General features: G+C 42.4%; 1 protein-coding gene and 11 non-coding genes across 12 annotated transcripts; all 12 read left to right on the plus strand.

Annotated features, from left to right (window-relative positions):
* Positions 1 to 268: 268 nt before the first annotated feature.
* Positions 269 to 3,509, plus strand: LOC143854183 (uncharacterized). The gene is made up of 2 exons (XM_077364022.1): positions 269 to 3,162; positions 3,275 to 3,509. Exons 1-2 carry the CDS (start codon positions 385 to 387, stop codon positions 3,281 to 3,283), a joined length of 2,787 nt encoding a protein of 928 aa, XP_077220137.1. The 5' UTR covers positions 269 to 384; the 3' UTR covers positions 3,284 to 3,509.
* An 11,553-nt stretch (positions 3,510 to 15,062) lies between these two features.
* On the plus strand, positions 15,063 to 15,181 carry LOC143873131 (5S ribosomal RNA). Its single transcript, XR_013247853.1, has one exon. It is a non-coding gene; the product is annotated as a 5S ribosomal RNA (ribosomal RNA).
* A 597-nt stretch (positions 15,182 to 15,778) lies between these two features.
* LOC143874522 (5S ribosomal RNA) lies at positions 15,779 to 15,897 on the plus strand. Its single transcript, XR_013249199.1, has one exon. It is a non-coding gene; the product is annotated as a 5S ribosomal RNA (ribosomal RNA).
* A 597-nt stretch (positions 15,898 to 16,494) lies between these two features.
* On the plus strand, positions 16,495 to 16,613 carry LOC143872824 (5S ribosomal RNA). The gene has a single exon (XR_013247554.1). It is a non-coding gene; the product is annotated as a 5S ribosomal RNA (ribosomal RNA).
* A 597-nt stretch (positions 16,614 to 17,210) lies between these two features.
* LOC143872825 (5S ribosomal RNA) lies at positions 17,211 to 17,329 on the plus strand. Its single transcript, XR_013247555.1, has one exon. It is a non-coding gene; the product is annotated as a 5S ribosomal RNA (ribosomal RNA).
* Positions 17,330 to 17,926: 597 nt separating this feature from the next.
* LOC143874454 (5S ribosomal RNA) lies at positions 17,927 to 18,045 on the plus strand. The gene has a single exon (XR_013249133.1). It is a non-coding gene; the product is annotated as a 5S ribosomal RNA (ribosomal RNA).
* Positions 18,046 to 18,642: 597 nt separating this feature from the next.
* LOC143874455 (5S ribosomal RNA) lies at positions 18,643 to 18,761 on the plus strand. The gene has a single exon (XR_013249135.1). It is a non-coding gene; the product is annotated as a 5S ribosomal RNA (ribosomal RNA).
* Positions 18,762 to 19,358: 597 nt separating this feature from the next.
* On the plus strand, positions 19,359 to 19,477 carry LOC143873430 (5S ribosomal RNA). The gene has a single exon (XR_013248138.1). It is a non-coding gene; the product is annotated as a 5S ribosomal RNA (ribosomal RNA).
* Positions 19,478 to 20,073: 596 nt separating this feature from the next.
* LOC143872826 (5S ribosomal RNA) lies at positions 20,074 to 20,192 on the plus strand. The gene has a single exon (XR_013247556.1). It is a non-coding gene; the product is annotated as a 5S ribosomal RNA (ribosomal RNA).
* Positions 20,193 to 20,789: 597 nt separating this feature from the next.
* LOC143872827 (5S ribosomal RNA) lies at positions 20,790 to 20,908 on the plus strand. Its single transcript, XR_013247557.1, has one exon. It is a non-coding gene; the product is annotated as a 5S ribosomal RNA (ribosomal RNA).
* A 597-nt stretch (positions 20,909 to 21,505) lies between these two features.
* On the plus strand, positions 21,506 to 21,624 carry LOC143872828 (5S ribosomal RNA). The gene has a single exon (XR_013247558.1). It is a non-coding gene; the product is annotated as a 5S ribosomal RNA (ribosomal RNA).
* Positions 21,625 to 22,221: 597 nt separating this feature from the next.
* Positions 22,222 to 22,340, plus strand: LOC143872829 (5S ribosomal RNA). The gene has a single exon (XR_013247559.1). It is a non-coding gene; the product is annotated as a 5S ribosomal RNA (ribosomal RNA).
* Positions 22,341 to 22,383: the final 43 nt, after the last annotated feature.

Consider the following 22,383-nt stretch of genomic DNA (forward strand, 5'->3'; position numbering starts at 1 on the left):
GTGTCTAGACTCGTTCGCCACTTTGATTCCTCTGTGTCATCTTCAGTTCGTTTACCTTCTTCACCAGAGTCTTCAAATTTATTTGAAGTAAATCAAATGGCAGACACAACTGAACTTTTAATGAGCATGCAAGAGATGATGAAAAACCTCACCAGAGATATGGCGGGAATGAAAGAAGAAATGGCAAACATGAAAACACAGATAAGTGATAAGACTTCCACGTCTAGGCCCGTACTTCAGCCTTCTCATGTTCCAGCTCCAGAGTCGCATAGACCCGTTATCCAGTCTTTCGAGGTGGATTTAGATGATGGTCAGTATGCTGCAGAGTATTGTGCTCCAGAGGTTGATAAAGAAAAAGAAAAATTTGAAAAATTTGAGAAGGAAATGTCTGAGAAATTCAGCAAGATGGCTCATGAGATGGAGCAGATGAGAGTCCAGGGACCCAAGAAATTTGACGTCTCTGAATTAATACTGTCTTCAACAGTTTCTTTACCGCCCAACTTCAAAGCTCCTGATTATGACAAATATGACGGAACCGGGTGTCCGCGTAACCACATGAGGTGGTTTATCATTTTGTCCCAGCAGTATGGTCTGAGCCGTGAGCAGATGGCCCAGTTGTTCCCGATTTCTTTGATTGGGATCGCAAAGAAGTGGTTTCTAAGGCTAAAGCCCGAGGAGGTGAGAACCCTGGAAGATATTTCGGAGAAACTAATAGAGCAATTCTCAATGGAAGAGGGTATTGAGGTCACGAAGAGAGACCTAAAACAGCTAAAGCAAGGTCCTCAAGAGACCTTCACTTTCTTTATCAGGCGCTGGAGACGCAAATCTGCTCAGCTAAGCCAGAAAATGACTGAATCAGAGCAGATAAAGCTGGTTCTGAAGAGTTTGTCTCCCATGTATTTTCATTTTCTCGCTCCTCAGCATTACCCGAGCTTTGACCATTTAATCAAGACGGGTACTCAGACAGAAGATGCCATAGCAAAAGGCTTGAGAGCCAAGGTTTCTTCTGAAATCCGAGACGGGAAAAGACCAATGGTCCAGTCCAAAGAAATTCATGCTGTCAGTTATACCAGGCCTGTGGCCCGAGTTGCTGCAGAGGCTGCAAAAGCGCCAAGGAGAGTTGCATATGACAGAAAGTTTGATCCTCTTCCATATCCGATAATAATGATATTCAAAAGGCTCATGAAAGATAGGAAGATCCGGCTCCCGGATATCAAACCTCCACCCAATCCCTTACCCGCATTCTGGAAGATGGATCAATACTGTGAATATCACAGAGGTCCAGGGCATTTGACCGAGAATTGTTTGGCCTTGAAGCATGCTATCCAGAACATGATTGACAAAAATGAGCTGGCAGTGGAGAGACCAAACGTTACTCAAAACCCACTTCCTAATCATCATACCATGCCTCCTCCTGCTACCAATGCAATTTTTACTGATGAACCTCTGCTCGATCCATCAACCCTCATTTGTGCCATTACCACAGAAAAAACCTATGTAATGAAGTTTGACAAGGAAGATTTCGAAGCAGTAGAAAAGAAAGATCATTATGTAATTTCCTTTGATGACGATGAATTGGCTGAATCGTCTTCATCTCAGTTTGGTACATTTCAGATTGACAGTGCTGGAAATAGAAGGACAGCTCCTTATGTCTTAAGGGCTGAGGACTTTGAAGAAGATGAGTTATTGTTGTTGGATAACCATTGTGACGAGATGCGTCATATGACCCGTGGTGGGCGTGTATTCAAGCCTCAAGAATTGTGTGTTGAAAATCCTGCAGAGGTTGCGCGAAATACTGAAAACCAGAGACAGAATAAGGTCAGTAAGGTCAGCGCCGATGAAGAAGAAGAGAGCTTGTTAAAGCAGTTGAAAAAGACTCAGGCCAATATTTCCGTATGGGGTTTACTCATGGCCTCATCTAAGCACAGAAAATTAGTCCTTCAAGAGCTTAACTCAGCACAAGTCTCTGTAGACACTACTCCGGATGAGCTGGTAAGCTTGGTTGCCATGACAAGAGTGTCTAAGACTTTATCTTTCACTGACGACGATCTGCCTTCTGAGGGCCGAGACCACACCAAATCTCTGAAAATCACAGTACTTTGCAACAAGAAGAGAGTACCAGAGGTGTTAGTTGATAATGGCTCTGCTTTGAATGTATGCCCGTTGAGTACTGCAACAACTCTTGGATTTGGTCCTGCGGATTTCATCCCATCTGAACAGGGTATTCTGGCGTACGATGGCACTCGCCGAGATGTGATCGGAACTCTGGTCACCGAAATACAGATCGGAGGAGAAGACTTTGAGATAGAGTTCCAGGTTTTGGACATCAAAGCCTCATTTTTGTTGTTACTCGGCCGCCCTTGGTTGCACAAGTTTGGGGTTGTTCCATCCTCTCTTCACCAAAAGCTAAAGTTTCTTCGCAAAAACGGAGTGGTAACTGTGAAGGGGGACCCAGACCTGGAAGTAGGGCTGATTACTCAGGACCTGACTATGGAGAAAGCTGAGGATGTTAGTTTGACTGGATTCTCATTAGAGGTGGCTGCCATTACCTTTAAAGAAGCTATGAATGAGGAAATTTGTTTCCTGACCAGTACAAACGCAAATGTCGTCAGGATGATTCGTCGACAAGGATATATGCCAGGTGCAGGGCTAGGTAGACACCATCAGGGTTTGACTGAGTTCCCTGAATTCGAATCCTTCAATAATCTATTTGGGCTGGGGTACAAGCCTTCAAAGAAGGAAGTTAAAGAAATGAAGCTGCTGATGATGAAATGGGCTGAATGTCGCCGCAGGGGGTTAGAATTACCAATGGCACCGATTAATTTGACGATGAATGGCCGTTTTCGAAGAGAGGGTGCAGATGTCCCTTTCTGTGGCTTTGCCGAAACTTGGTTAGATGAGAATTCAGGACAGAGGTTGCCAGGATTTGAAATTTTCTTTGATCTGCAGTTAGAAGACAAGCAGACCGATGTGCAGACAGAAGTTGAATCAGAAGCTGATTGGGCAGAACATGTAGAGCCGAGCCTTCTGAGTTCACTGTTTCTCGAAGATTCACAAACTATTGCCGTAATTGATCGGAGGGCCTCGATTCTGAACCCTACTCATTTAATCACCCCGGCAGAGGAACCATTGACCAACTGGACCTTTCAAGTCATACCTCAGGTTACTTTCCTAAACAGTCATGTCCCTCCAAAAGAGTCAGTTGTCCATAAATACACGTCAGTCTTTGGGTCTAATTCAGAGTCTGTTTATTCTAACAATTCTGTTAATGCAGGTACTGTAAATGTCGAGTCTCCTAAGGTCGATGATGATTCCTCTTCTTCCAGCGGAATCAAGTCAGATGCTACTTCTATCGTTGATTCAGAGTTAATTGACATAAATGTCAATATGTTCGTTGAGTCTGTAAATTTTTTTCAAGCGTCTATTGTAAAGCCCGATGTGGGTAATTTTTCATTTGATGTACCTGATTCAGCATTAAATGAAATAAAGCATCCTTTCTCTGAGTACAATCCAGTCTCTACTTTTATTTCTAATGTTTCTGCTTCAGAATCTGATAAACTTAATAATAACAATCAAGACTCCCCCTCTGATGAGGATACTGACGACACTCCTCCTGAAATCAAATACATGATTCAACAGGATGAGAGTCGCCGAGCAAAACCACTCGAAGAGGAAATTGAAACCGTGAATATAGGTGACGAAACCTTGATTCAGGAGATTCGAATTGGCAAAACTTTATCTCCTGAAGAACGCGAGGAATTAATCGCCTTATTTAAAGAGTTCAAGGAAGTTTTTGCTTGGTCATATGATGACATGCCAGGGTTAAGTGAAGAAATTGTTCAACATCGCTTACCCTTAATCCCTGGTGTTAAGCCAAAGAAGCAAAAGCTCCGAAAACTCAAAACTGAATGGGAGATGAAAGTTTATGAAGAAGTTAAGAAACTGTTGGAGGTAAAATTCATTCAAGTAGTTGAATACCCAGAATGGCTTGCAAACATTGTACCGGTGCCCAAAAAGGACGGAAAAGTTCGAATGTGTGTCGATTTTCGAGACCTGAACAAGGCAAGTCCTAAGGATGACTTTCCTCTTCCCAATATTGATCTCCTGGTTGATAATACAGCTGGTCATGCTCTTCTATCCTTTATGGATGGGTTCTCAGGCTACAATCAGATTAAGATGGCTCCCGAGGACATGATGAAGACAGCGTTCATTACTCAATGGGGTACATACTGCTACAGGGTGATGCCGTTTGGATTGAAAAATGCGGGTGCTACGTATCAGAGGGCTGCTACAACTCTTTTACATGATATGATCCATAAAGAGGTCGAGGTATATGTTGATGACATGATTGTGAAAGGCAAGACTCGACCTGAGCACACTGTTGCCCTGAGAAGGTTCTTTGAGCGGATCAGGAAGTATCAGCTTCGCCTAAATCCGAGTAAGTGCGTCTTTGGTGTTACATCAGGAAAGCTCTTAGGGTTTATGGTCAGTGAAAGAGGGATTGAAGTAGACCCGCAAAAGATTAAGGCAATTCAAGAAATGCAGCCGCCGAAGACAGAAAGGCAGATCCGAGGTTTCCTTGGCAAAGTTCAGTATCTGAGACGGTTCATATCACATCTGACGATGACGTGTGAACCCATTTTCAAGCTTCTGAAAAAGAATTCCTCGAAGAAGTGGAATGAAGAATGTCAGGAGGCATTTGAAAAGGTTAAGCAGTGCCTATCCTTGCCCCCTGTTCTATCGCCAGTCACTCCAGGCCAGCCATTATTGTTGTACTTGTCTATCACAGATACAGCGATGGGTTGCATGCTTGCTCAGCAAGATTCAGAGTCTAAACGGGAGAAGCCCATTTACTACATCAGTAAGAAGATGCTGGAATACGAATTAAAGTACACAGTTTTGGAAAAGACGTGTCTAGCATTAGTTTGGGCTACCCAGAGGCTTAGACATTATTTGCTTTCAAGCAAGATCTTTTTGCTTTCGCGGATGGATCCGCTAAAATACTTGTTTGAGAAACCCGCCCTTACAGGACGAACCGCAAGATGGTTGTTGTTATTGTCTGAGTTTGACATCACTTATGTCACTCAGAAATCAATTAAAGGGCGTGTCGTTGCTGAACAGTTGGCTGATGCACCCATTGAAGAGAACGCTTTTCTGAAGGCAGACTTCCCTGACGAAGAGATCATGGATATTAAAGAAGAAGCTTCGAATACTAAGTGGCTTATGTATTTTGATGGAGCTGTAAACAGTCGAGGACAAGGAGTAGGAGCTGTACTTATATCCCCTCGGAAAGAATATATTCCTGTCTCTATCAAGTTGCAGTTTGAGTGCACCAACAATATGGCTGAGTATGAAGCTTGCATCGCCGGGTTAGAGGCAGCCTTAGCTTTGGAGATTCAGGATATTGATGTGTTTGGGGATTCTATTTTGATCATTTGCCAAATTAATGGGCAATGGAAAACTCGAGAAGATAAATTGATCCCTTATAACACTTATTTGGAATCTTTGGTCAGAAAGTTCAAGAACATTACGTTCACTCACTTGTCAAGGACCAGAAATCATTTTGCTGACGCTTTGGCTACTTTGGCCTCGATGTTAGACATTTCTGTATCAATGGAGGTTCAGCCGCTAGTTGTCAGACTTCAGTGGGCTCCTTCGCATGTGAATGCTATAGAGATCTCAGCCAGGTGTCCAGATGGGAAGCCTTGGTATACAGATGTCAGAAATCTTATTGCTGGTAAAGGACATCCCCCAGAAGCTTCAAGCAAAGAGAGGAAGACGCTTCAGAAGTTGGCTGCCAACTTTATTATTTGCGGAGAAGAGCTGTACAGAAGGTCATTTGATGGTATACAGCTTCTTTGTGTTGATGAAGATAAAGCTGCAGAGCTTATTGAGCAGACCCATGAAGGAGTTTGTGGACCTCACATGAATGGAAAAATGTTGTCAAGAAAGATTTTGAGACTCGGATTCTATTGGCCCACAATGGAAACAGATTGCTTCGCATTTGTGAAGAAATGCCATAAGTGTCAAGTCTATGCAAATCTTATTCACGTTCCTCCTTCGGTGTTGCACTCTATGACTTCTCCATGGCCATTTTCAGTATGGGGAATTGATATAATTGGGAAAGTTTATCCAAAGTCTTCGAGCGGTCATGAGTACATTCTGGTCGCAATTGATTATTTTACAAAATGGATTGAAGCCGCTTCGTATGCTTCCATTACTTCGAGCACAGTTGCGAAGTTCATTCGTGCCAATATTATTTGCAGATATGGAGTGCCTCACGAGCTGATTTCAGATAATGGGTCGCATTTCAAGAAAGAGGTGTTACACCTGTGTGAAGAATTCAAGATTAAACATCACAAGTCATCTCCTTACAGACCTCAAACAAATGGGGCTGTAGAGGCGGCAAATAAGAATGTCAAAATCATTATCAGTAAGATGACTGAGACCTATAAAGATTGGTCGAATAAGCTTCCATATGCCTTATGGGCTTATCGGACATCAATCAGATCTTCAACAGGTGTAACTCCGTATTCTTTGGTGTATGGAATGGAGGCAGTCCTCCCTGTTGAGCTTAGAATTTCCTCTTTGAGAGTGATGATGGAAGCTGACTTACCAGAGTCTGATTGGGCTAGAGCCAGGTATGATGAGCTGCAGATGATAGATGAGAAGAGATTGAGAGCCTTGTACCATATTCAAGGATATCAGAGGCGGATTGAGAGAGCTTTCAACAAGAAAGTCCGTGTTCGAGATTTGAAGCCTGGAGATCTTGTTTTGAAGTCTTACAGAGCACCGGTATTCGATCCCCGAGGGAAATTCAGGCCAAACTGGTCTGGTCCTTACATCGTCGATGAAGTCCTGCCTGGAAAAGCCGTAAGACTCCTCAATGAAAATGGAGAAAAATTAAATGAACCTACAAACCTGGATCAGTTAAAGAAGTACTATGCTTAAATACACCAAGAGGCCGTCTTTGATTGATCTGAATTTTGAGCCAAACAACCTAAATATTTTAAACCGTTTTGCAAACCCTTTGGGCTTATAAAATAATTTGTTTCTTTGATAAACCCAAACCAGGGGCATTTTCTTTTTTATATATATATAAAAAAAAAAAGAGTAGTTTGAACTACGTTAGGACCTGATCCTCCATTTTGGGGTACGTAGGTAGTCTGGCTAGACCAGATTCGGTCCAAATCCTTAGAACCTTAGATATTCAGCCTTTTTGAACCTAAGCCTACCTGAAAGTCCTCCTGATGTACTTAGGCCCAGGTTTGTAAAAAAAAAAAAAAAAAAAAAAAAAGAAAAAAAGAAAAGAAAAGAATGATGGAGTCTTAAATCCGCTAAGCTGAAAACCTGAAAGGGCAGTTTAGGCAAAAATCAGGGTATTGAGCCTGCTGGATGGAAAATCTGCAAGGGCAGACAGTCCAGGCAAAAATTAAGGCATGCGGTCCGCTAAATCGAAAACCCAAAAGGGCGATTTGGTCACGGCAAGACTTCATGAAGGACAGAGCTATCTGAAAGCCAGTTAATAAGTGCCATCAGAGCTTCTTTGGTTACTCTTTGAGTCAGGAGATTGAAACTAAGTAATCTGAAGGGATAATAACCATGATGGAGATCTTGAAAAGAGGTTGAAACATCTTTAAACATGGTATTTAAAAAAAAAAAAAAAAAAAACTCTAAAGAGTGGTGGACTTTAACCATTTTAAAAAAAAAAATGTTTATCAATTTAAGAAGCAGATTCATTCTCTTTTAAAGTCTTGTTTAAAACTCGTCAAAGTCTTTGGTCATTGTCTGTCAAACTCAGTTTGTTGTCGAATCAAAGTCAATTTCCAGAGTCCTGTTTAGTCAGTATTCTTCCCAAAGCCGGGGTGATAAAGACTTAGAGACTCAGAGAAGTAGAAAATTTGCAGTTCATGTGGATAATGTAAAGCAGAGCAGTGTTCAGAGATCGACAAGCTTTTAGCTCAGTTCCGGTATCAGCAGATGGCAGAGATGAGAAAATTTTGAGCATAACAAGTTTCTGGTGCATATGAAAAACCTTGTAAACCCAGGTGTTTATCAGAAAAAAATTGTTGTAATCTCAAATGTTCAGCCTTTGGCCCATTCCTTTTTTTGTTGCTCTCTAATGAATTTTTTCATGGAAGTAATCATACTAGGGGCATCTTTTATGACTTATGTCATAAAAGATGTCAAGTAATCATTGAGATTTGAAATAAATTTTTGTATAAAATAGAGACTAGAGAAGTTCGAACACTCTTTATATTGAGCTTCTTAGTCAGGGTATTTTCCTTTGGAGTTGAATTTCTTTGAAAAATCTTTATCCCAGTGGAGTCTAGAATTCACTCCAGAGATTTTTAAATTTCAGTAAAATGCTTTGCGTTTTAAAAAAAAAAAAAAAAAAAAAAAAAAAAAAAAAGGTTTGACCTTCAAAAATTCTTTCAAGATACTCGAATTTTGAAAGATTTTTAATAAAGATAGAAATTAGCAGATTCCGTGTTTCATGATCTGGTCTTTCTTCTTTTGTTCTGAGGAGTTTCTTAATAAAGATAGAGGTTACCAGAATATGTGTTACATGGTCTGGTCTTTTCTTCAAAGTGTTTTGAAGAGTGTTTTAATAGAATAAGAAATCATCGGATTTAGTGTTGCACTATCTGGTGGTTCCTTTAACCTGTTTTCAAAGATGTTTTACAAGGAAAAATTACCGAACTCGTGTTACACGGCTTGGTCTTTTTAAAGGTTTTAATTGTGGAAAATTTCTGATCCTGTGTTACAAGGATTGATCTTTTCTTCCTTCTCCCGGGTATTTAGGACCCTGATGATTAGTATTGTAATGTTAAGTAGTGACTTACCTAATCATCGTTCCGCAATGTGCAGCTTCCTAACGTGTTAGGAGTCATGTATATCTGCGAAGAGGTTTGTAGGGGACTGTTTAGCAGGACCTACGAATTTGGGTTTATGTGGAACTGTTTAGCAGAACCGCATGATCCGGAGTGATTCGCTACCTTGAAAGAGAGGAGTCAGAATTACTCGGATAGTTAAACAGATTTATTTTCATCAATGATCTGTATAACTATCGCTAGGCATGAGACTCAGTCTCGCCTCGGGTATTTAGTACCCAGATGATTAGTAATGTAATGTCAAGTGGTAACTTACCTAATCATCGTTCCGCAATGTGCAGCTTCCTAACGTGTTAGGAGTCATGTGTATCTGCGAAGAGGTTTGTAGGGGACTGTTTAGCAGGACCTACGAATTTGGATTTACGTGGAACTGTTTAGCAGAACCGCGTGATCCGGAGTGATTCGCTACCTTGAAAGAGAGGAGTCAGAGTTACTCGGTAGTTACACAGATTTATTTTCAGCAATGATCTGTATAACTATCGCTAGGCTTGAGACTTAGTCTCGCCTCGGGTATTAGAAGTTTGAGTTTAGCTCGAATATTCGATTACCCTAGTAATTGGTCGAGTCTTTGACTGATCGGCATGATTTAAAAAAAAAAAAAAAAAAATTTAATTCTTTGAGTGTTTGATTTTGAACTTGTTTTGGACGAGTTTTGATACATTGGTCTTTGGCCTATTTTTGCAGGTTTCTAAAAAAAAAAAAAAAAAAAAAAAAATAAAAAATCTTTGAGTGTTTCGAATTATACTTGTCTTGGACAAATTGCAATGTGGTTTCTAAAAAATTAAAAAAGAAAATGGAAGCTCTTTGAGTGATTGAAGTGATTAACTTGTTTCTTTGGTTGGTGCTCTTGGAGCAATTGTTATGTTTACTTTGGCTTAGCCTGATATATAAAAAAAAAGAAAAAGAAAAAATGTTTGTGTTTTTGTAATCGTTCGTTCGTTTTTTATTAATTAGTCGAGTCATGAGTATTAGGGAGAGACTATCTCTTTGAGATGTCTTAGTTGCCGAGTTAAGAGTCGGTGAGAGACTATCTCCCTATTGTTAGTAGAGTTTTATCTTTGTGAATATCGTTTTAAAACTGAAAACCCAAAAATTTGCTTTGTTTTGGTTTCGGGTCAGTCAAAATGTGTCGTCTGTTCAGCTTTGCCATTCGCGTGTTACACACGCTCTGCCAAAGAGGGGCATCTGTAGACACCCCATTTTGACTGGACCCAAGTTCGCTATGCTTGGGAGAAACCCCATCCGATCATTTCCGCCATGTTTCGCATTTTTCCGTTTAGTGTTGAGAGGTTGAGAGAGATTATTCATAAGAATCCAAGCGAGGGAGAATTTGGACCCGTTTGGTGGGCCCGCATTAAACATTTGTTTAAAATTCGAATCAACCGAGGGCCCACATTGTGGGGCCCACGTTGTGGGGCCCGCGTTGTGGGGCCCACATTGTGGGGCCTCAGTAGGGCCTCTTGTGAGGCCTCTTATGAAGAACAATAATGATGGATTCTCCACTAAAGAAACATGATGGGCCCTCCACTAAGAACAATAATGATGGATTCTCCACTAAGAAACATGATGGGCCCTCCACTAAGAAGAATGATGATGGATTCTCCACTAAGAAACATGATGGGCCCTCCACTAAGAAGAATGATGATGGATTCTCCACTAAGAAACATGATGGGCCCTCCACTAAGAAGAATGATGATGGATTCTCCACTAAGAGGGACAACATGATGAGCTCTCCACCAACACATCTCTCTCTCTCTCTTTCTCTCCCTATATATATCTTCCTTCCCATCCATAAAAAAAGAGGAGAAAATGAGAGATTTATCTTCCATTATCTTTTTCTCTTCCATTATCTCTTCCAATCACTCCCTCCAATCCCTTTCCCTATATTCTTCTTCCATTATCTCTCCCAATCACCTCCCAATCCTTCCCTCTAAGAGAAAGTGAAAGACGGCGGAACGGATCGGCGGCAACATTTTTTTTTTTTTGGGGTTTTCTTTGCTAATTGAAAGGGTAAGACAAAGCGTATATCCGAGGATTACTTACCCTAGAGACAAGGAGAGCTAGCAAGGTTGGTATTCCAAAACCCTCTTTCATATATCTTAAACTAGAAGCATGCTAGGATAGAATTTGTGATTTATTTTTATTTTTTCTTATTGTTATTCAAAATATGTTTTTTTCAATCTCTAAATGTTTTGCACATTAAGAAGTGTAGAAATCTGGAATTTCGAAGAATTTTGACTTCGTTTTGACCGTAATTTGACCTTTTGAACTTTACCCTCAAAGGGGTAAAATTCTAAAGATTGAATTTAAGAAGATGTCAACATAGATCCAAAATCAATGAAAATTTAAACATAATATAATTGTAAGATTTTGAATTAGTACGAATTTCTTTATGAATTCTTGATTTGATTTAAAGGGTTTAAAAATTCATTTAACTCTAGGGGTATTTTTGGAAAAAACCAATTTTCAAAAACTCTATAATGTTTTCAAAAGTGAAATTTGGATGAGATGCAAATTAAATCTAATCTAATCTCCCGTGAATTTTTCAAGATTTTTGGTTTCTGTTGGATATTTGTTTATGATTTTTTACGTAAAATCATGCATGCTGTATTAAATCTGATAAAAATAGTAAATTGCAATGAAAACTTCTGAAAATATTTGTTTGATAATTACTACTGGAATTACATGTTTTCATAAAGTTTAAACTGATTTGGATTTGATTTACTATGTGTTTCTTTGTTAATTCATAATCTGGATGGATATTTGTAAAATCGTAAATTAATAGTAAATCATTTTTAAAATTTATGAAACGTTTACAGTAATCCTTTCTTATTGTAATAAACATACTATAGAAAGTTCATATTGTTTTGAATTGATTTGCTATACGTTACTGTGTTAATTCACAATCTGGACAAAAACTTTCAACATTGAAAAACTAATAGCAAACCACATTTAAAATCTATGAAATTTTTATTATAATCTTATATAATTAAGGAGAAGTTACTGTAAAAATTTCATCTTGTGCTGAAAAGATTTGTTATATGTTGATGTGTAAATCTACAATCTGAATTGAAACCTTTTAAAATCCTTGAGTAAATTGAATTAAAATCAAATTGTTTTAAAAATTTCCAGATCATAATATTCCATCACATATTCAATCATTAAATTATCAAAATAGAAACCTTAGGAATCACTGATTTCCTTTGTAAAATCCTGGTGCTGTGATTAGTTTGTATGCTTTATTTTCTCATCACATTTACTCAAACTTAATCTAACAAAACCTGAAGGCATCATAGATTGCGCGAACTTATTGCACACACTTACATCACTTGCATCTAAACCCCTGCATCTCACATGCACACACGTCCTATTTTAGGAACCCGGAGTGTTATCTAGCATGGTTGACTGGGATTTCATCACCTGGTGCCTCTGTGCTAGAGAAGCATTCCACCCTTAGCCTAGTACCTTTATGGTACGTAAACGGATCTCTTGTTCACGTACTGATACGCCGGACACTGGTACAGTATATCGAACATGGATTCGCGCTAAGGGAACTCTTGGCCTTACCCCTAGATTAACCCACACATGCATGTAGTATACGAACACATGTGCATCACGTGTGTGAGCCTAGTTTAGGATATCCTACCCATTTGTGTCTAGATTAGGCCGTAGTCCATCTTCCAATGGCTACGATCGGTCCTAGGTACACAAACAAAGTCATGAGTCGAGATCCTTTCTCCACTCCGCTAGATTAGGGTTAGGGTTGATGCCTTCAGGTAACACTGATAAAATGTGTGAAGATTAAAAAACTTTTCCTTTGGGGTTAGGATGTAAATCCCATTCATTTCCAAAGATCTCATAGGATTAGTCATTCATGATCCATCCGTTGAAAGCAATCTTATGCTATCTCATCTCATCTTGATCACAGATTTTCAATCTTATATTATCTGATTTGACTCGTGTTTTCATCTCTTTTAGAGAGTCTTTGACTCATTTAGCCTTTAGTTGGTGTTAGTAGAGTCTTTGACTCGTGTTTCTTTTCCTTTAGAGAGTCTTTGACTCATATATCCTTTAGTTGGTGTTAGTGGAGTCTTTGACTCGTATTTTCATCTCTTTTAGAGAGTCTTTGACTCATTTATCCTTTAGTTGGTGTTAGTGGAGTCTTTGACTCGTATTTCTTTTCCTTTAGAGAGTCTTTGACTCATATATCCTTTAGTTGGTGTTAGTGGAGTCTTTGACTCGTATTTTCATCTCTTTTAGAGAGTCTTTGACTCATTTATCCTTTAGTTGGTGTTAGTGGAGTCTTTGACTCGTATTTCTTTTCCTTTAGAGAGTCTTTGACTCATATATCCTTTAGTTGGTGTTAGTGGAGTCTTTGACTCGTGTTTTTCATCTCTTTTAGAGAGTCTTTACTCATTAATCCTTTAGTTAATGTTAGTGGAGTCTTTGACTCGTGTTTCTTTTCCTTTAGAGAGTCTTTGACTCATTTATCTTTTAGTTGGTGTCATTGGAGTCTTTGACTCGTGTTTCCGTTTTTAGAGAGTCTTTGACTCATCTGTTTTATTTGCAGTATTATTAGAGTGTCTTTGACTTCGTTATCTCATTTCAGTGTTATCAGTTGCTCTTATTAGAGAGTCTTTGACTCATTTATCCTTTAGTCGCTTTTATTAGAGAGTCTTTGACTCATTTATTCTCCAGTTACTGTCATTAGAGAGTCTTTGACTCATTTGCTCTTATAATAGTATTATTAGAGCATAGTTGATTTGCCGTAAGTGTTTGATAGGTAGAGAGTTCGTTTCGAACTACGTTGGCTTGATCCTCTTCCACGAGGTACGTAGTGCAGCTTGGGATCCACATCCCAAGTCCAGCCAAACCTTTAAAAATAAAAATTTTAAATCTTTCAAAGTTACAAAAATATTCAAACCATTTTCAAAAAGATCTTCCTCTAGAGTTAGGAGTATGTCCTAGCTGTTTAGGTTGTGTTCTAGAGTTAGGAGTTTGTCTTGATTTGTATTGATATGGTATGTCCTGTCGTGTGAGTGTCCCTAGAGTTAGGAGGCCTCGAGTCGATCGGTTAGACATTTAGTCGAACCGATGGCTAGACTAGGCATATAGTCATCCCGTGGTTTTCATTAGGTTGCACGGCCTAGTTACACATAGGATTGTAGGAACCACCTGCATTAGCTTAAGGCTAATCAATCTGCATTTAGTTAGGGCATATAGGATGTCCTAAAATCCACCATTCATTGGAATTTAAATAATAGTTCAAGAAGCTTTAATAACTAGTCCGGTCTTTTAGATCGAGTCTAGGATAGAGGTCTAGGTGTCTTAGGCATCATAATTTTGAATAGGGCATCGAACTACGTGGACTCCGATTCTTCCCGAGGCCGGGATACGTAGTGCAGCTAGGATGGATGGCCATTCTGGTCCGAGTCCAGTCTTGCATTAGAGTTAGGCATGTCACCCCTAACCTAGCTTTGCTTAGGTGACACATTTTCATTTTATGTGTTTATTTCTTCATTCTCAGGAAATGCATGCTTAGGTAGACGATTCCTGAGGATTGTTCCCATTTCATATGATTTTTACCCAAACTTCTTTGGAGTTAATGAAAATGGCATAAGAGACCAGGTGCTTGCACTTGGGCGAATTGGGGGCGCCTAATCCCTTCCCCATTCGTCATCAGGCACGAACCCTATTTTATATCTCTGGTTATCCGTTGCAACAGAGCATAGTATGGGATCCTTGGCCCACTTTCCTTGGATGGCGACTCTGAGTTCTTTTTAGGTACATCTCGGTTTCGAGCCCTGGCTCCTGATCAGGATGTATCTCATTCGTTTTGTATCGCCACTCGTGTTATGCTGTGAGGGTGGCATCCGTTTCGAGAGTTCCTTGGCAGAGCTCTCCTTCACATTGTGGAGATCTTAGAGGATTGCTATGGGGACCTCGCGTCCCTCGCCGCACTCGTCCTCTCCGGATCGGGGTCCACAGGGGGTACTCGGGAAGATTAATCGCGCGATGACAGCCCTGGCGGTCATCCGGCTTTCCGACATGCTCGGATCGTCCATCCGGTGTCATCTAGCAGGATTTTTTCGCACTTTCATTTAAACGGACTTCGTACGACAATGCGAGTGGAAACTCTTTATTACTTTGACAATGGAGAGGCATGCTGGGTGCGATCATACCAGCACAAATGCACTGGATCCCATCAGAACTCCTAAGTTAAGCGTGCTTGGGCGAGAGTAGTACTAGGATGGGTGACCTCCTGGGAAGTCCTCGTGTTGCACCCCTGTCACTTTTTTCGGCTATCTACCACTTTTTTCGAACAATCTTTCGGTTCTGGAACATCGATGCGAACTGAAACGCACGTTTAGTGCGTCGCCTCCTACGTTTCGGTTCGGATCTTTTTATTTTCTTTCGGATGGTGAATTCAAATACGTTCGGTCTTTATTATTGCGGGGTCATAGTGTCGTTTGATTCGATAAACAGAATTCGTTCTGACATTTCATTTGCGGTCAAATTATAGCGGGGGTTTGTTTAGATTCAGTGACGTACAGGCTATAGCGGATGAGTGTACTAGTGGATGCGAGTCATGAATCCGGTCGGAAGGTGTTTACTGGCCGTGAGCTACCCTTGGTGCACAAATATCGTTCCGACGATAACTTTTGTTCCGCCCGTCAGATCGTGCCAATTCTTATATTGATTCGGGGGTACTCGGGAAGATTAATCGCGCGATGACAGCCTTGGCAGTCATCCGGCTTTCCGACATGCTCGGATCGTCCATCCGGTGTCATCTAGCAGGATTTTTTCGCACTTTCATTTAAACGGACTTCGTACGACAATGCGAGTGGAAACTCTTTATTACTTTGACAATGGAGAGGCATGCTGGGTGCGATCATACCAGCACAAATGCACTGGATCCCATCAGAACTCCGAAGTTAAGCGTGCTTGGGCGAGAGTAGTACTAGGATGGGTGACCTCCTGGGAAGTCCTCCTGTTGCACCCCTGTCACTTTTTTCGGCTATCTACCACTTTTTTCGAACAATCTTTCGGTTCTGGAACATCGATGCGAACTGAAACGCACGTTTAGTGCGTCGCCTCCTACGTTTCGGTACGGATCTTTTTATTTTCTTCCGGATGGTGAATTCAAAGACGTCCGGTCTTTATTATGGCGGGGTGATAGTGTCGTTTGATTCGATAAACGGAATTCGTTCTGACATTTCTTTTGCGGTCAAATTATAGCGGGGGTTTGTTCAGATTCAGTGACGTACAGGCTATAGCGGATGAGTGTACTAGTGGATGCGAGTCATGAATCCGGTCGGAAGGTGTTTACTGGCCGTGAGCTACCCTTGGTGCAAAAATATCGTTTCGACGATAACTTTTGATCCGCCCGTCAGATCGTGGCGATTCTTATATTGATTCGGGGGTACTCGGGAAGATTAATCGCGCGATGACAGCCCTGGCGGTCATCCGGCTTTCCGACATGCTCGGATCGTCCATCCGATGTTATCTAGCAGGATTTTTTCGCACTTTCATTTAAACGGACTTCGTACGACAATGCGAGTGGAAACTCTTTATTACTTTGACAATGGATAGGCATGCTGGGTGCGATCATACCAGCACAAATGCACTGGATCCCATCAGAACTCCGAAGTTAAGCGTGCTTGGGCGAGAGTAGTACTAGGATGGGTGACCTCCTGGGAAGTCCTCGTGTTGCACCCCTGTCACTTTTTTCGGCTATCTACCACTTTTTTCGAACAATCTTTCGGTTGTGGAATATTGAAGCGAACTGAAACGCACGTTTAGTGCGTCGCCTCCTATGTTTTGGTTCGGATCTTTTTATTTTCTTCCGGATGGTGAATTCGAAGACGTCCGGTCTTTATTATGGCGAGGTGATAGTGTCGTTTGATTCGATAAACGGAATTCGTTCTGACATTTCATTTGCGGTCAAATTATAGCGGGGGTCTGTTTAGATTCAGTGGCGTACAAGCTATAGCGGATGAGTGTACTAGTGGATGCGAGTCATGAATCCGGTTGGAAGGTGTTTACTGGCCGTGAGCTACCCTTGGTGCACAAATATCGTTCCGACGATAACTTTTGATCCGCCCGTCAGATCGTGGCGATTCTTATATTGATTCGGGGGTAATCGGGAAGATTCATCGCGCGATGACAGCCCTGGCGGTCATCCGGCTTCCCGACATGCTCGGATCGTCCATCCGATGTTATCTAGCAGGATTTTTTCGCACTTTCATTTAAACGGACTTCGTACGACAATGCGAGTGGAAACTCTTTATTACTTTGACAATGGATAGGCATGCTGGGTGCGATCATACCAGCACAAATGCACTGGATCCCATCAGAACTCCGAAGTTAAGCGTGCTTGGGCGAGAGTAGTACTAGGATGGGTGACCTCCTGGGAAGTCCTCGTGTTGCACCCCTGTCACTTTTTTCGGCTATCTACCACTTTTTTCGAAAAATCTTTCGGTTCTGAAATATCGATGCGAACTGAAACGCACGTTTAGTGCGTCGCCTCCTAGGTTTCGGTTCGGATCTTTTTATTTTCTTCCGGATGGTGAATTCGAAGACGTCCGGTCTTTATTATGGCGGGGTGATAGTGTCGTTTGATTCGATAAACGGAATTCGTTCTGACATTTCATTTGCGGTCAAATTATAGCGGGGGTTTGTTTAGATTCAGTGACGTACAGGCTATAGCGGATGAGTGTACTAGTGGATGCGAGTGATGAATCCGGTCGGAAGGTGTTTACTGGCCGTGAGCTACCCTTGGTGCACAAATATCGTTCCGACGATAACTTTTGATCCGCCCGTCAGATCGTGGCGATTCTTATATTGATTCGGGGGTAATCAGGAAGATTCATCGCGCGATGACAGCCCTGGCGGTCATCCGGCTTCCCGACATGCTCGGATCGTCCATCCGGTGTCATCTAGCAGGATTTTTTCGCACTTTCATTTAAACGGACTTCGTACGACAATGCGAGTGGAAACTCTTTATTACTTTGACAATGGAGAGGCATGCTGGGTGCGATCATACCAGCACAAATGCACTGGATCCCATCAGAACTACGAAGTTAAGCGTGCTTGGGCGAGAGTAGTACTAGGATGGGTGACCTCCTGGGAAGTCCTCGTGTTGCACCCCTGTCACTTTTTTCGGCTATCTACCACTTTTTTCGAACAATCTTTCGGTTCTGGAACATCGATGCGAACTGAAACGCACGTTTAGTGCGACGCCTCCTACGTTTCGGTTGGGATCTTTTTATTTTCTGCCGGATAGTGAATTCAAATACGTCCGGTCTTTATTATGGCGGGGTGATAGTGTCGTTTGATTCGATAAACGGAATTCGTTCTGACATTTCATTTGCGGTCAAATTATAGCGGGGGTTTGTTTAGATTCAGTGACGTACAGGCTATAGCGGATGAGTGTACTAGTGGATGCGAGTGATGAATCCGGTCGGAAGGTGTTTACTGGCCGTGAGCTACCCTTGGTGCACAAATATCGTTCCGACGATAACTTTTGATCCGCCCGTCAGATCGTGGCGATTCTTATATTGATTCGGGGGTAATCAGGAAGATTCATCGCGCGATGACAGCTCTGGCGGTCATCCGGCTTCCCGACATGCTCGGATCGTCCATCCGGTGTCATCTAGCAGGATTTTTTCGCACTTTCATTTAAACGGACTTCGTACGACAATGCGAGTGGAAACTCTTTATTACTTTGACAATGGAGAGGCATGCTGGGTGCGATCATACCAGCACAAATGCACTGGATCCCATCAGAACTACGAAGTTAAGCGTGCTTGGGCGAGAGTAGTACTAGGATGGGTGACCTCCTGGGAAGTCCTCGTGTTGCACCCCTGTCACTTTTTTCGGCTATCTACCACTTTTTTCGAACAATCTTTCGATTCTGGAACATCGATGCGAACTGAAACGCACGTTTAGTGCGACGCCTCCTACGTTTCGGTTGGGATCTTTTTATTTTCTGCCGGATAGTGAATTCAAATACGTCCGGTCTTTATTATGGCGGGGTGATAGTGTCGTTTGATTCGATAAACGGAATTCGTTCTGACATTTCATTTGCGGTCAAATTATAGCGGGGGTTTGTTTAGATTCAGTGACGTACAAGCTATAGCGGATGAGTGTACTAGTGGATGAAAGTCATGAATCCGGTCGGAAGGTGTTTACTGGCCGTGAGCTACCCTTGGTGCACAAATATCGTTCCGACGATAACTTTTGATCCGCCCGTCAGATCGTGGCGATTCTTATATTGATTCGGGGGTACTCGGGAAGATTAATCGCGCGATGACAGCCCTGGCGGTCATCCGGCTTTCCGACATGCTCGGATCGTCCATCCGGTGTCATCTAGCAGGATTTTTTCGCACTTTCATTTAAACGGACTTCGTACGACAATGCGAGTGGAAACTCTTTATTACTTTGACAATGGAGAGGCATGCTGGTTGCGATCATACCAGCACAAATGCACTGGATCCCATCAGAACTCCGAAGTTAAGCGTGCTTGGGCGAGAGTAGTACTAGGATGGGTGACCTCCTGGGAAGTCCTCGTGTTGCACCCCTGTCACTTTTTTCGGCTATCTACCACTTTTTTCGAACAATCTTTCGGTTCTGGAACATCGATGCGAACTGAAACGCACGTTTAGTGCGTCGCCTCCTACGTTTCGGTTCGGATCTTTTTATTTTCTTCCGGATGGTGAATTCAAAGACGTCCGGTCTTTATTATGGCGGGGTGATACTGTCGTTTGATTCGATAAACGGAATTCGTTCTGACATTTCATTTGCGGTCAAATTATAGCGGGGGTTTGTTCAGATTCAGTGACGTACAGGCTATAGCGGATGAGTGTACTAGTGGATGCGAGTCATGAATCCGGTCGGAAGGTGTTTACTGGCCGTGAGCTACCCTTGGTGCACAAATATCGTTCCGACGATAACTTTTGATCCGCCCGTCAGATCGTGGCGATTCTTATATTGATTCGGGGGTACTCGGGAAGATTCATCGCGCGATGACAGCCCTGGCGTCATCCGGCTTTCCGACATGCTCGGATCGTTCATCCGGTGTCATCTAGCAGGATTTTTTCGCACTTTCATTTAAACGGACTTCGTACGACAATGCGAGTGGAAACTCTTTATTACTTTGACAATGGAGAGGCATGCTGGGTGCGATCATACCAGCACAAATGCACTGGATCCCATCAGAACTCCGAAGTTAAGCGTGCTTGGGCGAGAGTAGTACTAGGATGGGTGACCTCCTGGGAAGTCCTCGTGTTGCACCCCTGTCACTTTTTTCGGCTATCTACCACTTTTTTCGAACAATCTTTCGGTTCTGGAACATCGATGCGAACTGAAACGCACGTTTATTGCGACGCCTCCTACGTTTCGGTTCGGATCTTTTTATTTTCTTCCGGATGGTGAATTCAAATACCTCCGGTCTTTATTACGGCGGGGTGATAGTGTCGTTTGATTCGATAAACGGAATTCGTTCTGACATTTCATTTGCGGTCAAATTATAGCGGGGGTTTGTTTAGATTCAGTGACGTACAGGCTATAGCGGATGAGTGTACTAGTGGATGCGAGTCATGAATCCGGTCGGAAGGTGTTTACTGGCCGTGAGCTACCCTTGGTGCACAAATATCGTTCCGACGATAACTTTTGATCCGCCCGTCAGATCGTGGCGATTCTTATATTGATTCGGGGGTAATCGGGAAGATTCATCGCGCGATGATAGCCCTGGCGGTCATCCGGCTTCCCGACATGCTCGGATCGTCCATCCGATGTTATCTAGCAGGATTTTTTCGCACTTTCATTTAAACGGACTTCGTACGACAATGCGAGTGGAAACTCTTTATTACTTTGACAATGGATAGGCATGCTGGGTGCGATCATACCAGCACAAATGCACTGGATCCCATCAGAACTCCGAAGTTAAGCGTGCTTGGGCGAGAGTAGTACTAGGATGGGTGACCTCCTGGGAAGTCCTCGTGTTGCACCCCTGTCACTTTTTTCGGCTATCTACCACTTTTTTCGAACAATCTTTCGGTTGTGGAATATTGAAGCGAACTGAAACGCACGTTTAGTGCGTCGCCTCCTAGGTTTTGGTTCGGATCTTTTTATTTTCTTCCGGATGGTGAATTCGAAGACGTCCGGTCTTTATTATGGCGAGGTGATAGTGTCGTTTGATTCGATAAACGGAATTCGTTCTGACATTTCATTTGCGGTCAAATTATAGCGGGGGTTTGTTTAGATTCAGTGGCGTACAGGCTATAGCGGATGAGTGTACTAGTGGATGCGAGTCATGAATCCGGTCGGAAGGTGTTTACTGGCCGTGAGCTACCCTTGGTGCACAAATATCGTTCCGACGATAACTTTTGATCCGCCCGTCAGATCGTGGCGATTCTTATATTGATTCGGGGGTAATCGGGAAGATTCATCGCGCGATGACAGCCCTGGCGGTCATCCGGCTTCCCGACATGCTCGGATCGTCCATCCGATGTTATCTAGCAGGATTTTTTCGCACTTTCATTTAAACGGACTTCGTACGACAATGCGAGTGGAAACTCTTTATTACTTTGACAATGGATAGGCATGCTGGGTGCGATCATACCAGCACAAATGCACTGGATCCCATCAGAACTCCGAAGTTAAGCGTGCTTGGGCGAGAGTAGTACTAGGATGGGTGACCTCCTGGGAAGTCCTCGTGTTGCACCCCTGTCACTTTTTTCGGCTATCTACCACTTTTTTCGAAAAATCTTTCGGTTCTGAAATATCGATGCGAACTGAAACGCACGTTTAGTGCGTCGCCTCCTAGGTTTCGGTTCGGATCTTTTTATTTTCTTCCGGATGGTGAATTCGAAGACGTCCGGTCTTTATTATGGCGGGGTGATAGTGTCGTTTGATTCGATAAACGGAATTCGTTCTGACATTTCATTTGCGGTCAAATTATAGCGGGGGTTTGTTTAGATTCAGTGACGTAGAGGCTATAGCGGATGAGTGTACTAGTGGATGCGAGTGATGAATCCGGTCGGAAGGTGTTTATTGGCCGTGAGCTACCCTTGGTGCACAAATATCGTTCCGACGATAACTTTTGATCCGCCCGTCAGATCGTGGCGATTCTTATATTGATTCGGGGGTAATCAGGAAGATTCATCGCGCAATAACAGCTCTGGCGGTCATCCGGCTTCCCGACATGCTCGGATCGTCCATCCGGTGTCATCTAGCAGGATTTTTTCGCACTTTCATTTAAACGGACTTCGTACGACAATGCGAGTGGAAACTCTTTATTACTTTGACAATGGAGAGGCATGCTGGGTGCGATCATACCAGCACAAATGCACTGGATCCCATCAGAACTCCGAAGTTAAGCGTGCTTGGGCGAGAGTAGTACTAGGATGGGTGACCTCCTGGGAAGTCCTCGTGTTGCACCCCTGTCACTTTTTTCGGCTATCTACCACTTTTTTCGAACAATCTT

This window comes from Tasmannia lanceolata, unplaced genomic scaffold, assembly GCF_043159265.1.
Source record: "Tasmannia lanceolata isolate RefF3 unplaced genomic scaffold, GAP_Taslan_0.1 ptg000003l, whole genome shotgun sequence".
Classification (NCBI taxonomy): domain Eukaryota; kingdom Viridiplantae; phylum Streptophyta; class Magnoliopsida; order Canellales; family Winteraceae; genus Tasmannia; species Tasmannia lanceolata.